Below are 14,896 nucleotides of genomic sequence, written 5' to 3'. Positions count from 1 at the left end.
CTTGAACCTTGGCTGGCCTACATCTGAATTCTTCACATTTCTATAAATGTCCTGGGCACTATTTGTGGCATATGAGCCCAAGTTGTACAATGGCCTTCTCCCTGTTCCTAGAACTCTTCCAACTGTTTTAGCTCAAAAGGGTAGAACCCCAGGCCATGGCTTAAAATGACCTAGGTGGAAGCAAATGTCTGTGACAGCCAGAGAACTGAGGGAGGGAAGCAGGCTGTCTCCACAAATTCATATGGCCAAGCTGCACTGTAATGTAATGTCCACCAGGAACTTCCGAGCCCTTAGGCTGGATATTCACTCTGCCTTCTAGAACAAGACTGAGACTTTAAGTCAAAGCAGAGAAGCTGTCTAGTCAGAGGTGGCCAAGCTGGCCTTCAGGACGCAGCAGACAGCCCTGTGGTCTTTCTAGTGCTCCATTTCCTGACTAGAAAAGGTGGCCAATGCCTGTCAGTCATGGTTCTTGTAGGAGCTGCTCATGGGTGCTTCGAGCACAGTAACTAGCCCAAGGTTCACTGTCACCAAGAACTTCATTGGGGGTTATTGCTGTCCAAGATCCTGGGTCCCCTCAGCAGCATGCTGGTTTATAGCAGAGCCAGGTTTCCTCTGGGATGTGGGTGGTTTGGCCTTGAAAACTTATCGTCTTTTTTTTTTTTTTTTTTGAGCTAAGGATCGAACCCAGGGCCTTGTGCTTGCTAGGCAAGCGCTCTACCACTGAGCTAAATCCCCAACCGGAAAACTTATTGTCTTTTCAAGCCTGGTAAATTGTGATCAGCTCAGACAGCAGCCCCAGCCCCTGGCAGCTTCGCCAGCATGTTCAAGACAGCACGATACCTACAAAGACTTGGAGCAGGGTGCTGGAGGCACAGTTCAGCGGGTAAGGCGCTGGCCAGGCAAGTGTGAGGACCTGAGTGCAGATCCCCAGTACTCACATAAAAAGCTGGTGTGGTGGTCCATGTCTGTAACCTCAGCTTTGGGGAGCTGGAGATAGGCAGATGCCGGGCCTTGCTGGGCAGCTAGTCTAGATGAACCAGTGAGCTCCAGGTTTAATCACAGACTCTCTCTCAAAAGACAAGGTGAGACTGACTGAGGAAGACAGTGTTGACCTTTGGCTTCTACATGTGTGTCTGTAAACCTGAATGTGTCACACACACACACACACACACACACACACACACACACACACACACACAGAGAGAGAGAGAGAGAGAGAGAGAGAGAGAGAGAATGATAAGAGAATTCTGAAGCTGGCCTGCCCTTTTCTGAGTGCCTGGTCTGTGCTAGGGCATAGGACTCAGGACATTATATCCCAAATTACTACCTCAGCCTCTGGAAAAGACATACCCAGCAAGTTCCTCCAGCGCAGCCACCCTTCATCCTTGAGGTGGGACCCACATCCCAGGAAGGATGCTGTGTCCATCTGCTGCAGGGCCCTGAGACCTCTGAAGGGCTGCTTTACTACAGGAGGAAAGGACCACCTTGTCTCTGAAACATGCAGGGCACAGAGGAGAATCCGAGCACACGTACCTTGCAGGATCACCCTCTGATCACAATCTCTTCCTCTTCCCCAGGACGACCCACCACCTCCTCAAACCCAATACGAGAACACACAGGCTTGTTTCTTTGGCTCTTCTTTGCAAAGATTCCTGAGTCAGGAGGAATTTTTATCCCACATGCTTTTTTCCTGCTGATTTAAAAATTTTTAAATATTTTATTTGATACACACACACACACACACACACACACACACACACACACACACACACAGACACTTGGGGGGATGTATCCATGTGTACAGCTGCCTGCAAAGGCCAGAGGCGCTTGATCCCTCTGGAGCTAGAATGATAGGTCATTGTGAGCCACCAGACCTGGGTGCTGGAAACTGAACTCAGGTCCTCCGGAAAAGTAGTATGCTTTCTTAGCCCCTGAGCCATCTCTCCAGCTCTGTTCATCTCTTTTATCACACAGGCCTCAGCTATGAACCCAGGATGGATGGAAAGGAAGATAGTTTTCCTCCCCTAGGCTGGTTCCACATGGGTGTCTGCTTTAGCAGGAGGGGCAGAGAGGCTCTGAGCCATGGGAACCAGCTGTTGATTAAAGTGTGACACTCCCCTGTGGAGCTACAAAGCAGCTTGGGGCAGTAATGCTTCCTCCACACTGTCACACAGCGTGTTGACTCCTGAGGTAGCAACAGACTAACCACAGGCCACTTTAAAAACATTTCAATACTGAGCTCTCTAATGAAAACCAGGCCACTGGGAGACTATGTGGTCCCTTCCTGGGAGGCTCCCCTGAGCCGCAGTGTGGCCCTAGAACCATTTTTGCTGTTCTCCTAGTGTTCGAGAAGTCAGCAAACGAGGGCTCCAGCTGCAGGAGGAGCCTGCACTTGACCAGAGAGCCGTCGGAGTCATTTCATCTCTGTCTCTTTTCTCCTTGAGTGTGTGCACGTGTGTGGGGGTGCACACACACACACACACACGCGTGCACACGCCTGTGGATGTCAGAGGCCTGTGTTTGGCGTCTTCTTCAATTGCTCCTCACCTTGTGTTTTTTAGAGAGAGTTTCTCACTGAACATAGAGCTTCCCAGTTAAACCCCAGGGATTCTTGTCAGCCCCCTTCTTCATCAGCACTAGACACTCAGCCTTTTTTTTTTTTTTTTTGGTTTTTTGAGACAGGGTTTCTCTGTGTAGCTTTGCGCCTTTCCTGGAACTCACTTGGTAGCCCAGGCTGGCCTCGAACTCACAGAGATCCGCCTGTCTCTGCCTCCCGAGTGCTGGGATTAAAAGTGTGCGCCACCACCACCCGGCTGACACTCAACTTTTAACGTCGATGCTGGGAATCCAAACTCAGGTCCTGATGCTTTCCTGGCAAGTATTGTATCAACTAAGCCATCTCCCCAGCCTCCGCTGCTTCATTTCCCTGAACCTCAGTGTCTCCATGAAGTGAAGCAAACTAAGATCCTAGGGTGAGATGCTGACCTGATGGAATTCTCAGATGCCTGAGGACAGGACATGGGGCACTTGCCAGCTCTCAGGGAAGGAAGTAATGCTTGGTCCTGTCTGTGATTGTTGCAACATCCGAGATCTGCATGTGCTGCTTTGTTCTGCTCTCAGGTAGGATCTCTCCCACAGCCCAGGCTGGCCTCAGACTTGGTAGGCAGGCGAGGGTGGCCTTGAACTCCTGATTCTTCCGCCTCCACCTCCCAGGTGGCGGCATGATGGGCGCATGACACTATACCTGGCCGGTGCCCTACTCCCAGGGAAATCTAAAAAGCACAAAATCTGACTTGGCAGTCACAGGTCTGGATCAACTGAGGAGGCACCATGAACTCTCTCGAAGTCTGAAGTTTGGAATATTTTAAAGGAAGAGCCTTTGAGTACTTTAAAATGCGCAGGGCAGCATAAAGAAAAGCAGGGAGTATTTTTTTGGTAAAATCTCACCAAAATGACTTCCTGCCCATTGCTAATGACTCACATCAATCGCAACTGGAGGAGTTTGGGTGCAACAGGGACCCTGGACCCCACTTCTCTGTGCTGCCCTGCCTTCTCCACATAGCTTTCCCTGCCTAGGATGTAGGATAAGGATGCCTCCTGGGATCCGGTATGAGAAGATGTGTTCCTCATGAGAGGATTACTCACTACTTAGTAACAAAATGCTTTCCTACTGTTTAAGAAAACATTTCTTTAACACACCCTTATAGACAGGTTTCCTACCCTGTCATACCAGCCAGTGTGGAGCACATGTCTGTCTAGGCTGGTGGAATGGGAGCCTAGTTTCCTCTGTAGGAAGGTCGGATAGGAGTTCAGGAAAAGATCTCCATGCAAGAGTCAATGTGACTGGGTCCTAATCCCAGCTGGGAGGTGACAGGACCTGCTGACTGGTGTCCAGCCATCTTTTTCACCATCCAGAATTAGGTGCAAGCAGAACCAGACCATCACTGAGACCGGTACAGATCTGAATTTCTCTGCAGCAGGATGTGCCTGCACCCCTGCCTCCTGCCCCAACCACACACTGACTGACTCCACTGATGCTGACTCCTCTCTTCCCTCCCCAAGCTTCAGCCCTCAGAAGTGGGGGCAGGACTACCTTCTGTTTCTTCTCCAGTTTGATGGCTTGCTGAGTGGCCTTCTGCTCCTGTACCCACAACTGCTGGTACCGATGTTGTAACAGGTCAAAGAAGGGTGTGGACGGCCTGTGGGGAGAAAGTTTCACAGAGCTTGAGGCCTGGGGAAGACCAGGGCACCCACATATAGAACAGACACCCCCTCTCCACAGAGCACAGGCCCCACCGTCTGCAGACCACATCACCCTCCCCAGGGCCAGGAAAGGCTTCCTGTAGCACCCAGAAAACCCAGAGAATCAGGTCACATACACAAACTGCTCTGCAAACAGGGGGAGCCTCCACGTGTTATCTGGATAGTACAAAGATTCTGTCCTTAGACTGATGTTGATTAGGGCTCCTAGGTTCCCCGGATCCCTTTCTGCTATGCCTCACCCACCCAGGGCTCTGCCCTCGGTCTGCTGAGGCTAGTATTGCAGAAGACTCCTGCCAAGCAGGCGGTCTAGCCTCAGTGTCTGATTTCCCTGGGAACTGCTTGGGATCTTCATTCCCAGCCTTGGGGTCTGATTGTTCTGGTCCTCGTCAGCAATAATGCCACCAGGTTGGATGAGCAAAATGCTCCCCACCCTTGGGGTCTCTCCTCACTTAAACTCTGTCCCTGCTCTGGAGATGTTGGCTCCACTTTTGTCAGTCCCACTGGCCTGGTGGAACTAATCTCAACTTTACACAAGGACCTATCTCTTTCTGAGGCAGCACTAGATGTCTTCATGGCTTGCAGCCTGGAACACTGAGCCAGTACTGAGTGCTCTGCAGGTGCTGTCTGCAGGTGCTGTCTCCAGGTGCTGTCTGCAGGTGGTATCTGCAGGTACTGTCTGCAGGTGCTGTCTTCAGGTATCATCCTTTATCATTTTAGTGATGAGGAGGAGAGGCTGGTCCCAGAGCAGTGTGGGGCAGCACTCCAAGTGTGGTTGGTTGAGCCATAAGGCTCAAAGCTAACGTATATCTAAATCTCCCAAAGTGGGTGGGGCGCCGCTCCCAGGTTGGGGCTGAGCTCTAAGATAGAGTGTGCAGCTGCTCTGTATAGCGAGGTCATGAAGAAAGCAGACTGTGGCAGTGCAGCCATTTCTTCTGCCTCCCATGTTTGTGCCCCTCACAGAGCAGCACCATGTTGGACCAGAGTATCTGGAGGCTCACCACCTCTGTGGTCTGTCATAGCCACTCTGAGAATGGCCGAGGGGGAAGAATGTGCCATTTTCAGTGGAAAACAAGTGATATTGGTTATGATGACTGTGTACTTGGATCTGGATTTGGTGCTCCTTTCTTTATAGGGAGGCACCAGCTACTTAAAATGAGGATATTCAATTCATCCCTTTAACAGAATGAAGATTGTGTAAGAGATGTGATCTGGAAATTGGATTAAACTTTTGAACTCTAATTACTAAATAAAATCGTTAATAAACAAAAAGTGTGAAAATGGACAGTGGCCATGTACCAAGAAAAACTCTGATCCTCAAGTTCAGTACCTGCTCAGGAGGCAGGCCTGTTGCCTATACTGCCTAGCCAGGAAACTGCCTGGTGACCAGACAGGCAGCCATCCCACTGCCTACGGGGACCAGACAGGAAGCCATCCCACTGCCTACGGGGACCAGACAGGAAGTCATCCCACTGCCTACGGTGACTAGACAGGAAGTCATCCCACTGCCTACGGTGACCAGACAGGAAGCCATCCCACTGCCTACGGGGACCAGACAGGAAGTCATCCCACTGCCTACGGGGACCAGACAGGAAGCCATCCCACTCCCTACGGGGACCAGACAGGAAGTCATCCCACTGCCTACGGTGACCAGACAGGCAGCCATCCCACTGCCTACGGGGACCAGACAGGAAGTCATCCCACTCCCTACGGGGACCAGACAGGAAGTCATCCCACTGCCTACAGTGACCAGCCAGACAGCCACCCCACTGCCTACGGTGACCAGACAGGCAGCCATCCCACTGCCTACGGGGACCAGACAGGAAGTCATCCCACTGCCTACGGGGACCAGACAGGCAGCCATCCCACTGCCTATGGTGATGAGACAGGAAACCATCCTAACTGCCTATGATGATGAGACAGGAAGCCATCCTAACTGCCTATGATGATGAGACAGGAAGCCATCCTAACTGCCTATGATGATGAGATAGGAAGCCATCCCACTCTGTCAGTCTTGCATAAAATAAAGCTATCAACTCACTCAGGAGATGGAGGCAGGAGAATCACAAGTTCAAGGTCACCTTCAGCTATGTGAGTTTAAGGCCAGCATGGGTTACATGAAACTTCATCTCAACATAATTTTCAAGTTGGGTGCAATGAGGAAGCCTGCTAGATACTGAGACCCTGTCTCTAAAAATATGTGATAATGGGGCTGGAGAAATAACAGGGCTCAGCAGTTAAGAGCACTGGGTGCTTTTGCAGAGGACCCAGCTTCTGTTTCCAGCACCCACATGGCAGATCACAACTATCTGTAACTTCAGTTCCAGATTGGATATCCTCTTCTAGCTTTCAAGGGCACCAGGCCCTTGATACATAGCCATACATAAAAACTTAAATATATAATAATAATTAGTTAGAATAATCAGTAGAAGTGTGGGTGATGCTCATTAGTGGTGGCTGAACCGGCTAGAAGGCTAATAGGAAATGCCTGGCCAATGGTCGCTTCAGCCTCAGTTCAGAATGGCCAGGCCTCAGTGCTATCACCACCACTGTGGTAAACAGCCACAGCATGAGGGTGCTCCTCTAGGCTAGGGACATTCCAGTGGTGGAGTGCTTGCCTAGCTTGTGTGAGGTCCTGGATTTGAGCCCCAGTACCACAAACCAAATAAATGATCATTTCAACCCTGCTAGCGGTGGCAGCCAGCAGAGATTATTCCAGAAGCCATGCCCCGGGAGGTGTGTGGAATCTTCTGGCACATGTGTGGAGAAAGGTGACCAGCCCTCCAGACCAGCACTATCCAGTAGACTCGCCACCCAGAATGCAAGCTGGAGCCTCGAATGAGGGAGGGGAGAGGTGACAGCTCAGGACCAGACTTATGACCTCCAGAGCTGTGAGGACTGGAGCTCGTGTTGTCTACCCCCCTTCCCATCTTCTTCCCTAACCTCCCTCACCCCTTTGTGGCAACTTGTTAAGGAAGCTCCAGTGTGCTCTGGAATATGACCTGGGAACTGCTGTCTGGGCCTGAATTGAAGTCGGAGCCAGAAACACTAGAGACAGTAATTCAGGTTTTCTCTCACTCCTGAGACTCACGACCTGGAGGGCTCAAGATGCTGAGCTGCATACAGACACCCATCTGAATGGTCATAGTGCTGACAGTTTTCCAAATCAGCCAGAGAGGGTATCAGGAGCCGCTCAAACCTGAGATGAGTGGTAGAGACACAGGAGAAGCAAGCCCCCATGTCTGCCCAGCAAGGTCCAGAGGCTGCAAACCTCTGCCCCTGGGTTTGCTGGATCTGGTCTGTACGGCAACACCGAAAGTCTGAAATCATTGTCAACGGTTAGAGATACAGATGTTTGGGGCTCGGTTGTTGATGCTCAGTCTGTGTAGTGCTTGCTGTATAAGCCTGGGGACCTGATGCTAATCCCCAGAATCTGTGTAAAAACAGCCCGATGTGTTGGCGTGCACTGGTGATCCTAGAACTGGGGGAAACGGGGGACCAGCAGGTCCCTAGGGCTCTCAGGCCAGCAGCCTAGTCTTCTTGACAAGCACTAAGCCAGTGAGAGACTCTCTCTCAAAAAACCAGGTAGACCTCTGAGGAATGGCACCCACGGTTGACCTCTGACCTCCACATGCAGGTACACACACGCACACCTACGTACACACACCCTACACACAAATAGGACAGTCAACGTCTCAAAACAACTTTTCAGATTGTTGTGAAAGTGTGTAAGTTCTGACCACATAGGCCCGCATTCCCAGTTGGTGTGATTGGCTGGCACTGAGTCTCAGCTGCCATTAGCCCTGGTTCTCAGTCTTCCCCGCTGCCCTGGCACTGGTGAGTGAGACTGTGTGACCCTGGAGACAACCAGATAGTTAGCCAGGACCCTAAATATCCACCCACTTCTCCAAACTATTGCAACTTGGCATGAGGGCACCAGAGGACCTGGGATTCTGGCTAAGTTGGATTCTATTTGAGAAGCAGCCCAAGGCTTTGATTCCCATAGACAGACAGTGGCTCTTTGTTCCTGCCTCCTGTACCCCTGTGGTGACTTTTATTACTTAATTATTACACGCCCCATGCCTCTGAGCAGCCTAATTTATAGCTGTGCTGTCTAAAGACACTGTGTGCGTAATCTGGAAATATCTACCCCAAGAGGCCGCTCCCAGCGAACAGCCCTCTTCCCCGCAGCCCCGCGTATCCATCACTTCACACCAGCTCTTCAGCCCTCCCCTAGCCTGGCTGACCGACTCAGCGTCCTGCTCTGGCCAGCCCAGCAATTCTTATTCTCTGGAAAGAGGCAGTGGGGGCTGAGCCAAGGGGAACCTAGGATGCCGTGAGTTATGGCAGGCAGCCCTGGCCTAGGCCCTCCATGGCCACCCGCAAGCTGGCTAGTTTCTGTTCTGGCTCATTAACGTGGATAAACAGGTGCAGAGGCTGGCCTGGTGTGGAGAAAACTCAGGCCATAAATTGGATGTTATCACCCCTGCATGGTCTCCAGTTTCAGAGCTAGGCCTGGACTCGCAGCCATGGTCCACCAGGCTCAGCTTTCTCTTCAACTCCTGGCATTCACCCTACCCTGCATGGCTTCCCCAGACTTCCAGCCCTTCTGGGTGGAGTTCTCCTAGCCAGCACATGCTCATACATGCACACATGTCATCTCTTCTCGTTTGGGCCTCAATTGTGGGGTTGCCTCCTCCAAGGGCTGGTTCCCAGCTACCCTGCCCTAAACAGCCCTGGCTAGGCGTTTCCCACCTGAGCATAAGCCCGTTTATCCCTTCTGGCCCCAGTGGAGCCCCAGAGGGCAGAAACAGTTCTGTGCCTGCTGTGAGCTGACGTGCTCCACCCTGCATAGGTATGTGGAGGGTAATAAAGACCTGAGCTAAATCCCCTAGAACCCATGTTTAAAAAACAAACAAAAAAACACTGGGCGTGGTGGTGCACACTTTGAATCCCAGCACTAGGGAGGTGGAGACACGTCCCAGGCTGATGGCCAGCCAGCCTGGCTGAGTCAGCAAGCTCCAGGCCACCGAGAGACCCTATATCAGAAAATTCAGTGGACAGCACCAGAGGATCTTCCACACACATGTGCACACATGTACCTACATGGACAGATGGACACACACACACACACACACACACACACACACACACACACACTCACAGAGGCTGGAAGAACACAAGGCGGATTAGTTTGCTCGGTACAAATTAGGCTGCATGTGTGTTATAGTAAATTACCAGATTAAACTGGTGGAATCCGCCTTCAGGGAGGATGCCATCCTCTTCACAGGTGGCGTGGTGCCAGACACTGAGCATCTTAGACAGAGCAACCACCAAAACAAACCCAAGTTCTTCCACTGAAGTCTCACACCTCAAGAGGATCTCAGTTTAAACAGAAAACAAACACTGTCAGGTGCACAGGAAAGAGCCTTTGAGATTCAGAGCTAGGTGAAGACTGTTTATTCATTTAGGATTTTGAGACCGAGTCTCATGTAGACAGGCTTTCCTCAGGCGCATTCTATAGCTGAGGATGGCTTTGAACTTCCGACCCTCTGGCCTCTATCTCTTAAGTACTGGGCATGCCTTTAAAGGGATGAGGCAGCGTGGTGGGTTTGAGCAGAGCTGGGTCACCAAACCCAGGACTTCCTGCATGCTAGGCAAGCACTCTGCCACTGGGCCACATGCCCCGCACGCCTCCTCACTTGACCTTTCCAGGAGGTGTTGTTAGGAACCAATTACCCTATCCCCCCCCACCTCAGTCATCATTGTTGCTATGTTACAGCTCACTTATTTGTTTGCTTGGTTTTTTTTTTTTTGGTGTGTGTGTGTGTGTGTGTGTGTGTGTGTGTGTGTGTGTGTGTGTGTGTGTTGAAGTTCAGCTTTTTATTGTAGCTCTTTCTAACTCCAACATGAATGATTTTGCCACAGGCTGAGGCCCCTGCGGTAACAATTACAGCTGCCCTTCCTGCACACCTCTCTTTTGAGGAGCAGGAGGGGTTCACACAGAAAAGCTTAATTATTTATCCTCACTAAATGTGCACAGGAAAGGGTGGTATTGGGGCAGCTGATGCCCAGAGAGGTCAAACGGCTTGCCCAGGGTCACACAGCACACACTAGCAGCGAAGCTTGGACTCCCAGCCTTCCAGCTACAGATGCCACAGCCCAACCAATTGCAATCTGTGTTCACCAAGGGCAGTAGTTAAGGATGAATGACGCTGGCCAGCCAGCTACACCTGGAGGCCAGGTCCAGGGAGTCTGGCTGCTTTCACATGGGGCCCCAGACTTGTCCAGGCAATGCTTCTATCACCAGACACCGTCTCCTGGTCTCCAGCCCACCCCACACAGGAGCTGAGGTTTTAGGGGAGCCTCCCAGCTGTTCCCAGCTGACCCCTGTGGCTTCCTGCTGTCCTCAGGATGTACTGCCCCATTTCCTAAGGCGTCTCTGGCCACCTCTCAGCTGACCCCTGTTTTCCTGATCCCCAAGGGCTCCTGAATATCCTCTGCTTCCTCCTCCCAGGATTTTCCTTTCCTTTGTCTGGCACCCGCAGCCCCCAGGCTGTCTTCATGGTCTGTACTCTACACAGGGTGGTGTGAGACAATTCGCAATGACATTCTCAGTAAATAGCAAGTATCCCTGGAGACCTTTGGACTCTCTTGAGTGCAGCTGCCCAGCCCACATCCAGAGCCCAGGAAGGGGCTGTGAGAGAAGCAACCCTGTTCTCAGGGAACCCTGCAGACAATCCCATAACATGGATGGCTTGATATTCTTAGAAAGGGTGCAGGGACTCAGGGCAAGTATCGATGTCTCACCCATGAAATCCTCATGACAGCAAAATTCGGGGTCTCTCTGCCCCTGGGGGCTGGCCATGCCTTTTTGAGCGTAAACCAGGGGCTGGAGACATGGACACCTGTGGTTCTCAGCCATTCATGTTAGATCTTGAAAAACTACCCAAAAGCCATCTGGGTGGGCTGTTCTGTTCTGTATCTCCAGATAAGACTTGGGACCTTCATCCCAAGCTCAGGGGCTGAGGCTGCAGGGATGGCAGGGAAGGAGGGCAGGACAGCACTCGGGATGGTGGGGTCTGTCCAGTTACCCAGGTATTTGAAGCTCTTCTGAGTGCAGAGGGAGAAGAGGCAGAGGAGTGATGCAGCGCGAATCCTAATTGGTCTTAATAATAAAAACCCAGAGCCAGATATCAGGGTAAATGCTGAAAGATCAGAGAGGCAAAGGAGCCAGCCACAGTCACCTCTTACCTCGCCAGCTCCTCAGCCTGAAAGGGGGATGAGCCCGCCTTATGATTCCTCTCTCCACCCAGCCATATCACTTCCTGTCTCCACCTCCCTCGTGCTGGGATTAAAGGTGTGAGCTTCCACTACCTGGCTCTGTTTCTCTTTGAGACTGGTTCAATCTCGTGGTCCACGGTGGCCTTGAACTCCTGATCTCCCTGTTTCCTCCTCCAAGTGCTGGGATTAACGGTGTGTGCCACCACTGCCTGGCCTCTATGGTTAACTAGTAACTAGCTGCGCACTCTGATCTCAAGGAAAGCTTTATTTGTTACAGCACAAACAAAATATCACCACAGAGGGAGCGGGGCGGGGGGGGGGGGGGGGGGGGCGGTGTACACAGGTCTGGGAGGGGCGGGAAGAACTGAGCCAGGTCCACATCAGAGTTGGAGAGCTTGGTGAGACCTGGGGTCCCCCAGGAAGGGAAGGAGACTGACTGCAAGGAGATGTCAGGGCTCCCAAGGAACGAAAATGTGCTCTATTTTCTCTGGATAGCAAGGCTTACAAATGTACTGCTCCACAGTGGGGCGCCTGCACTGGGCCCTGCTGCCTCCCCTGGCTCTGAAGTCAGCTGGGGACCGGCCCGTGGATTCTCACACAGCCTCTGCTGTGATGGCCGAGCCACTGCTAAGAGTTCTGACAAATCCTTTGCTCTAAACCTGGAAGGAACCTTCAGAGAAGTCCCTTCCGGCCCCGATGCTCCACTCTTAGCCACACCATGTCACAATTAAGTCTAATGGTGCAAAAAGTGGGGAATAAATGAAACGAAACCCAGCTCTGGCTCCGGGTGTGCCTTGAGAAAGTTCAGATTCGCCCCATCAAATCCATCCTCAAAGCTTTGCGACTGCTACCCCAGACCAAGGCTTGATCTCCAATGAAGGCTCGGGGTGAGCACACAAGGGAAATGGAGGGGATCGTTTGCAAATGTTAGGTTGACATGGGTGCAGTGAGGTGCGGGGTGGGTACAAATGAGGCCTGACAGCTCTGATTCGCCCGCCGCCTCCGCGCAAGAGCTCTGTGGATCAGAGGGGCCCTCTCATAGAAGCTCATCTTCATCCGAGATGCTCATTAAAACTTTGCCGAGCCCAGAACTTGGCGGGAGCCAGGAAAGTGAAGACGCCTTCTGAGGGACTTTAGGTACACATTTGTTGAAAGGTGTTTAAGAAGGAGATTCGGGTCTGACAAACTGGATTCAGTGCAGCGCTCCGTTCACAGCGGGCTAAAATAATTGGTCATCAGTGACTACTAATTCCGTTTAGTAGCCAGAGGCGATTTTTTTCTTCCTAGAAAATCAATGACAGCACGGAGGTCTGTTCAATGTGATTCCACTCCAGATGGGCCCTTCTTTCACGCTTGACGCCTCTTCCAGTGGAGACAGCTATTTTGTTAAAATAAAATTAAAATCCGTCCCTAATATGCCAGCGGCTTGCTGCTCCTGGGGAGCCAGGAGCTGTTGGCATGGGCGTTCACACAGCCTCGAGGGGATGAAGGAGTGGACAATGAGCCAAGTGTGGTGGCGCATACTTGGAAATCTAGCTATCGGGAAGACAAAGCGAGGAGATGGGTGCAAATTTGAGGCTAGCCTGGTCTACATATGGAGCTTGAGACTAGTCAACATTGCAAGATCCTGTTTCAAAAATAATTTAAAAAGAAGAAAACCGGACAGTGTTTTCCATCTGGGCCTCGCACAGTCCACGGGCCTTGGCTGTGAGCCATGCATGGTGGTACACACTTTTTCCAGCACTCAAGAGACAGAAGCAGGCGGATCTCTATGAGTTCAGGCCCAGTCTGGTCTACATAGTGAGTTCCAGGACAACCAGGGCTACACAGTAAGATCCTGACTTAAAAACAACAACCACAAAAGCCCATAGCCCAAGGTGATGCCATCTAAAGAGACCTCTTGTCCTCTCTCACTCCTGTGACTTACCCCAGGCCCAGGGATGGCGTCCAGGGATAGCGTCCAGGGATGGCCTAGACAGCACCACGTTGCTACCCAGCATGCCTTTCTTCTCGGCAGAGCTGAGGCTACAGAGGGCTCATGGTGTGGCTCCCGAGGGACTGTAAGAACGTCACTGAGGACTTAACTAGTGTTTAAAACTCTGGCAACAAGCCCGCCCCTGTGCTGGTCTGCATTTTCTTCCATTGCAAGGTCTGGGTAGCCAGCTCTGTCAGTGAAGTCTGTGAAGTCATGACAACCCGGGTTTGATCCCAGAAACCGTGTGGAAAGGTGGGCATGGTGGTACATGCTTGTCATCCATTTGAGGAGGTGGAGATAAGACTATTCCTGGAGTTCACTGGCCAGCGCATGCGCACACACACACACACACACACACACACTAACATACACACACTAACACACCACACACACACCACACACTTGCACACCACACACATAGATACTACACACACACACACACAACACACACACACACAAACACACAGTTGCACACCACACACATAGACACTACACACACACACCACACAGACACTCCACACACACACACACCATACACACTAACACACACACTCACATACCATACATACCACACACACACAGACACACACACACTAACACATACACTCACACACCACACACAGACACTCTACACACACACACACCACACACTAACAGACACACACTCACACACCATACACACAGACACTCCACACATACATACACTCACACACCACACACCCTCATACACACACCACACACACAGGCACTCCACACACACATATACTCACACACTCATACACACACCACACAATACTCTCATATACACATTCATACACACACTCATACACCATATACACATTCACATGCCACACACATACATCACAAATACACAAACCACATACATATACACACACCACATACATACACACACATACACTCACATACACAACACACACATACAAACACATATGCATATATGCACACATACACACATGAGAACACACACACATACGTACACACGCATACACACATTTCCATGAAGAGCACTGTAGCAGCCCCTGCAGTGTTAAGATCTAACACAGACCTCCATCCTGTACAGCCCTAACCTAGCTTCTCCTGCCCATAATATCTCGCAACCCTGTAGCAAAGCGTCACTCCCAGGATGGTGGCGTTGCTACGGCCCACTGACGTTACTTGAGTTTGCCCGATTTCACCTGTACAGTCTCATCTGCAGGTTCCACCTCTGCAGGTTCAGATGGCCACAGACCAAAAGTACATTTCTGTCTGTTTGACATTTCCACATGTCAATACGTGTCTGAGGTGCAGAGGCAAGAGCCTTGGCAGGAGAGCATGGTTCAAGGCCTGGGCAATACATGTAAGACCATTGCCCTCATT

The 14,896-nt window shown here is 51.3% G+C and overlaps 1 protein-coding gene and 1 pseudogene across 3 annotated transcripts in view; one reads left to right on the top strand and one right to left on the bottom strand.

Moving 5' to 3' along the window:
• Positions 1 to 14,896, bottom strand: part of Cfap77 (cilia and flagella associated protein 77) — a 130,325-nt gene that overhangs the window by 31,226 nt on the left and 84,203 nt on the right. For all 3 annotated transcript variants that reach the window (XM_052725280.1, XM_052725281.1, XM_052725282.1), the window contains exon 4: positions 4,094 to 4,199. In XM_052725280.1, the coding sequence (XP_052581240.1) occupies positions 4,094 to 4,199 (106 nt within the window). The remainder of the gene's footprint in view (positions 1 to 4,093; positions 4,200 to 14,896) is intronic.
• On the top strand, positions 5,233 to 5,442 carry LOC128102499 (cytochrome c oxidase subunit 7C, mitochondrial-like; annotated as a pseudogene).

The sequence above is a fragment of the Peromyscus californicus genome, unplaced genomic scaffold (genome assembly GCF_007827085.1).
Source record: "Peromyscus californicus insignis strain IS unplaced genomic scaffold, ASM782708v3 Scaffold_7__1_contigs__length_154581171, whole genome shotgun sequence".
NCBI lineage: Eukaryota > Metazoa > Chordata > Mammalia > Rodentia > Cricetidae > Peromyscus > Peromyscus californicus.
The sequence above is the reverse complement of the archived record's forward strand: the minus strand, read 5'-3'. Positions and strand labels throughout refer to the sequence as shown.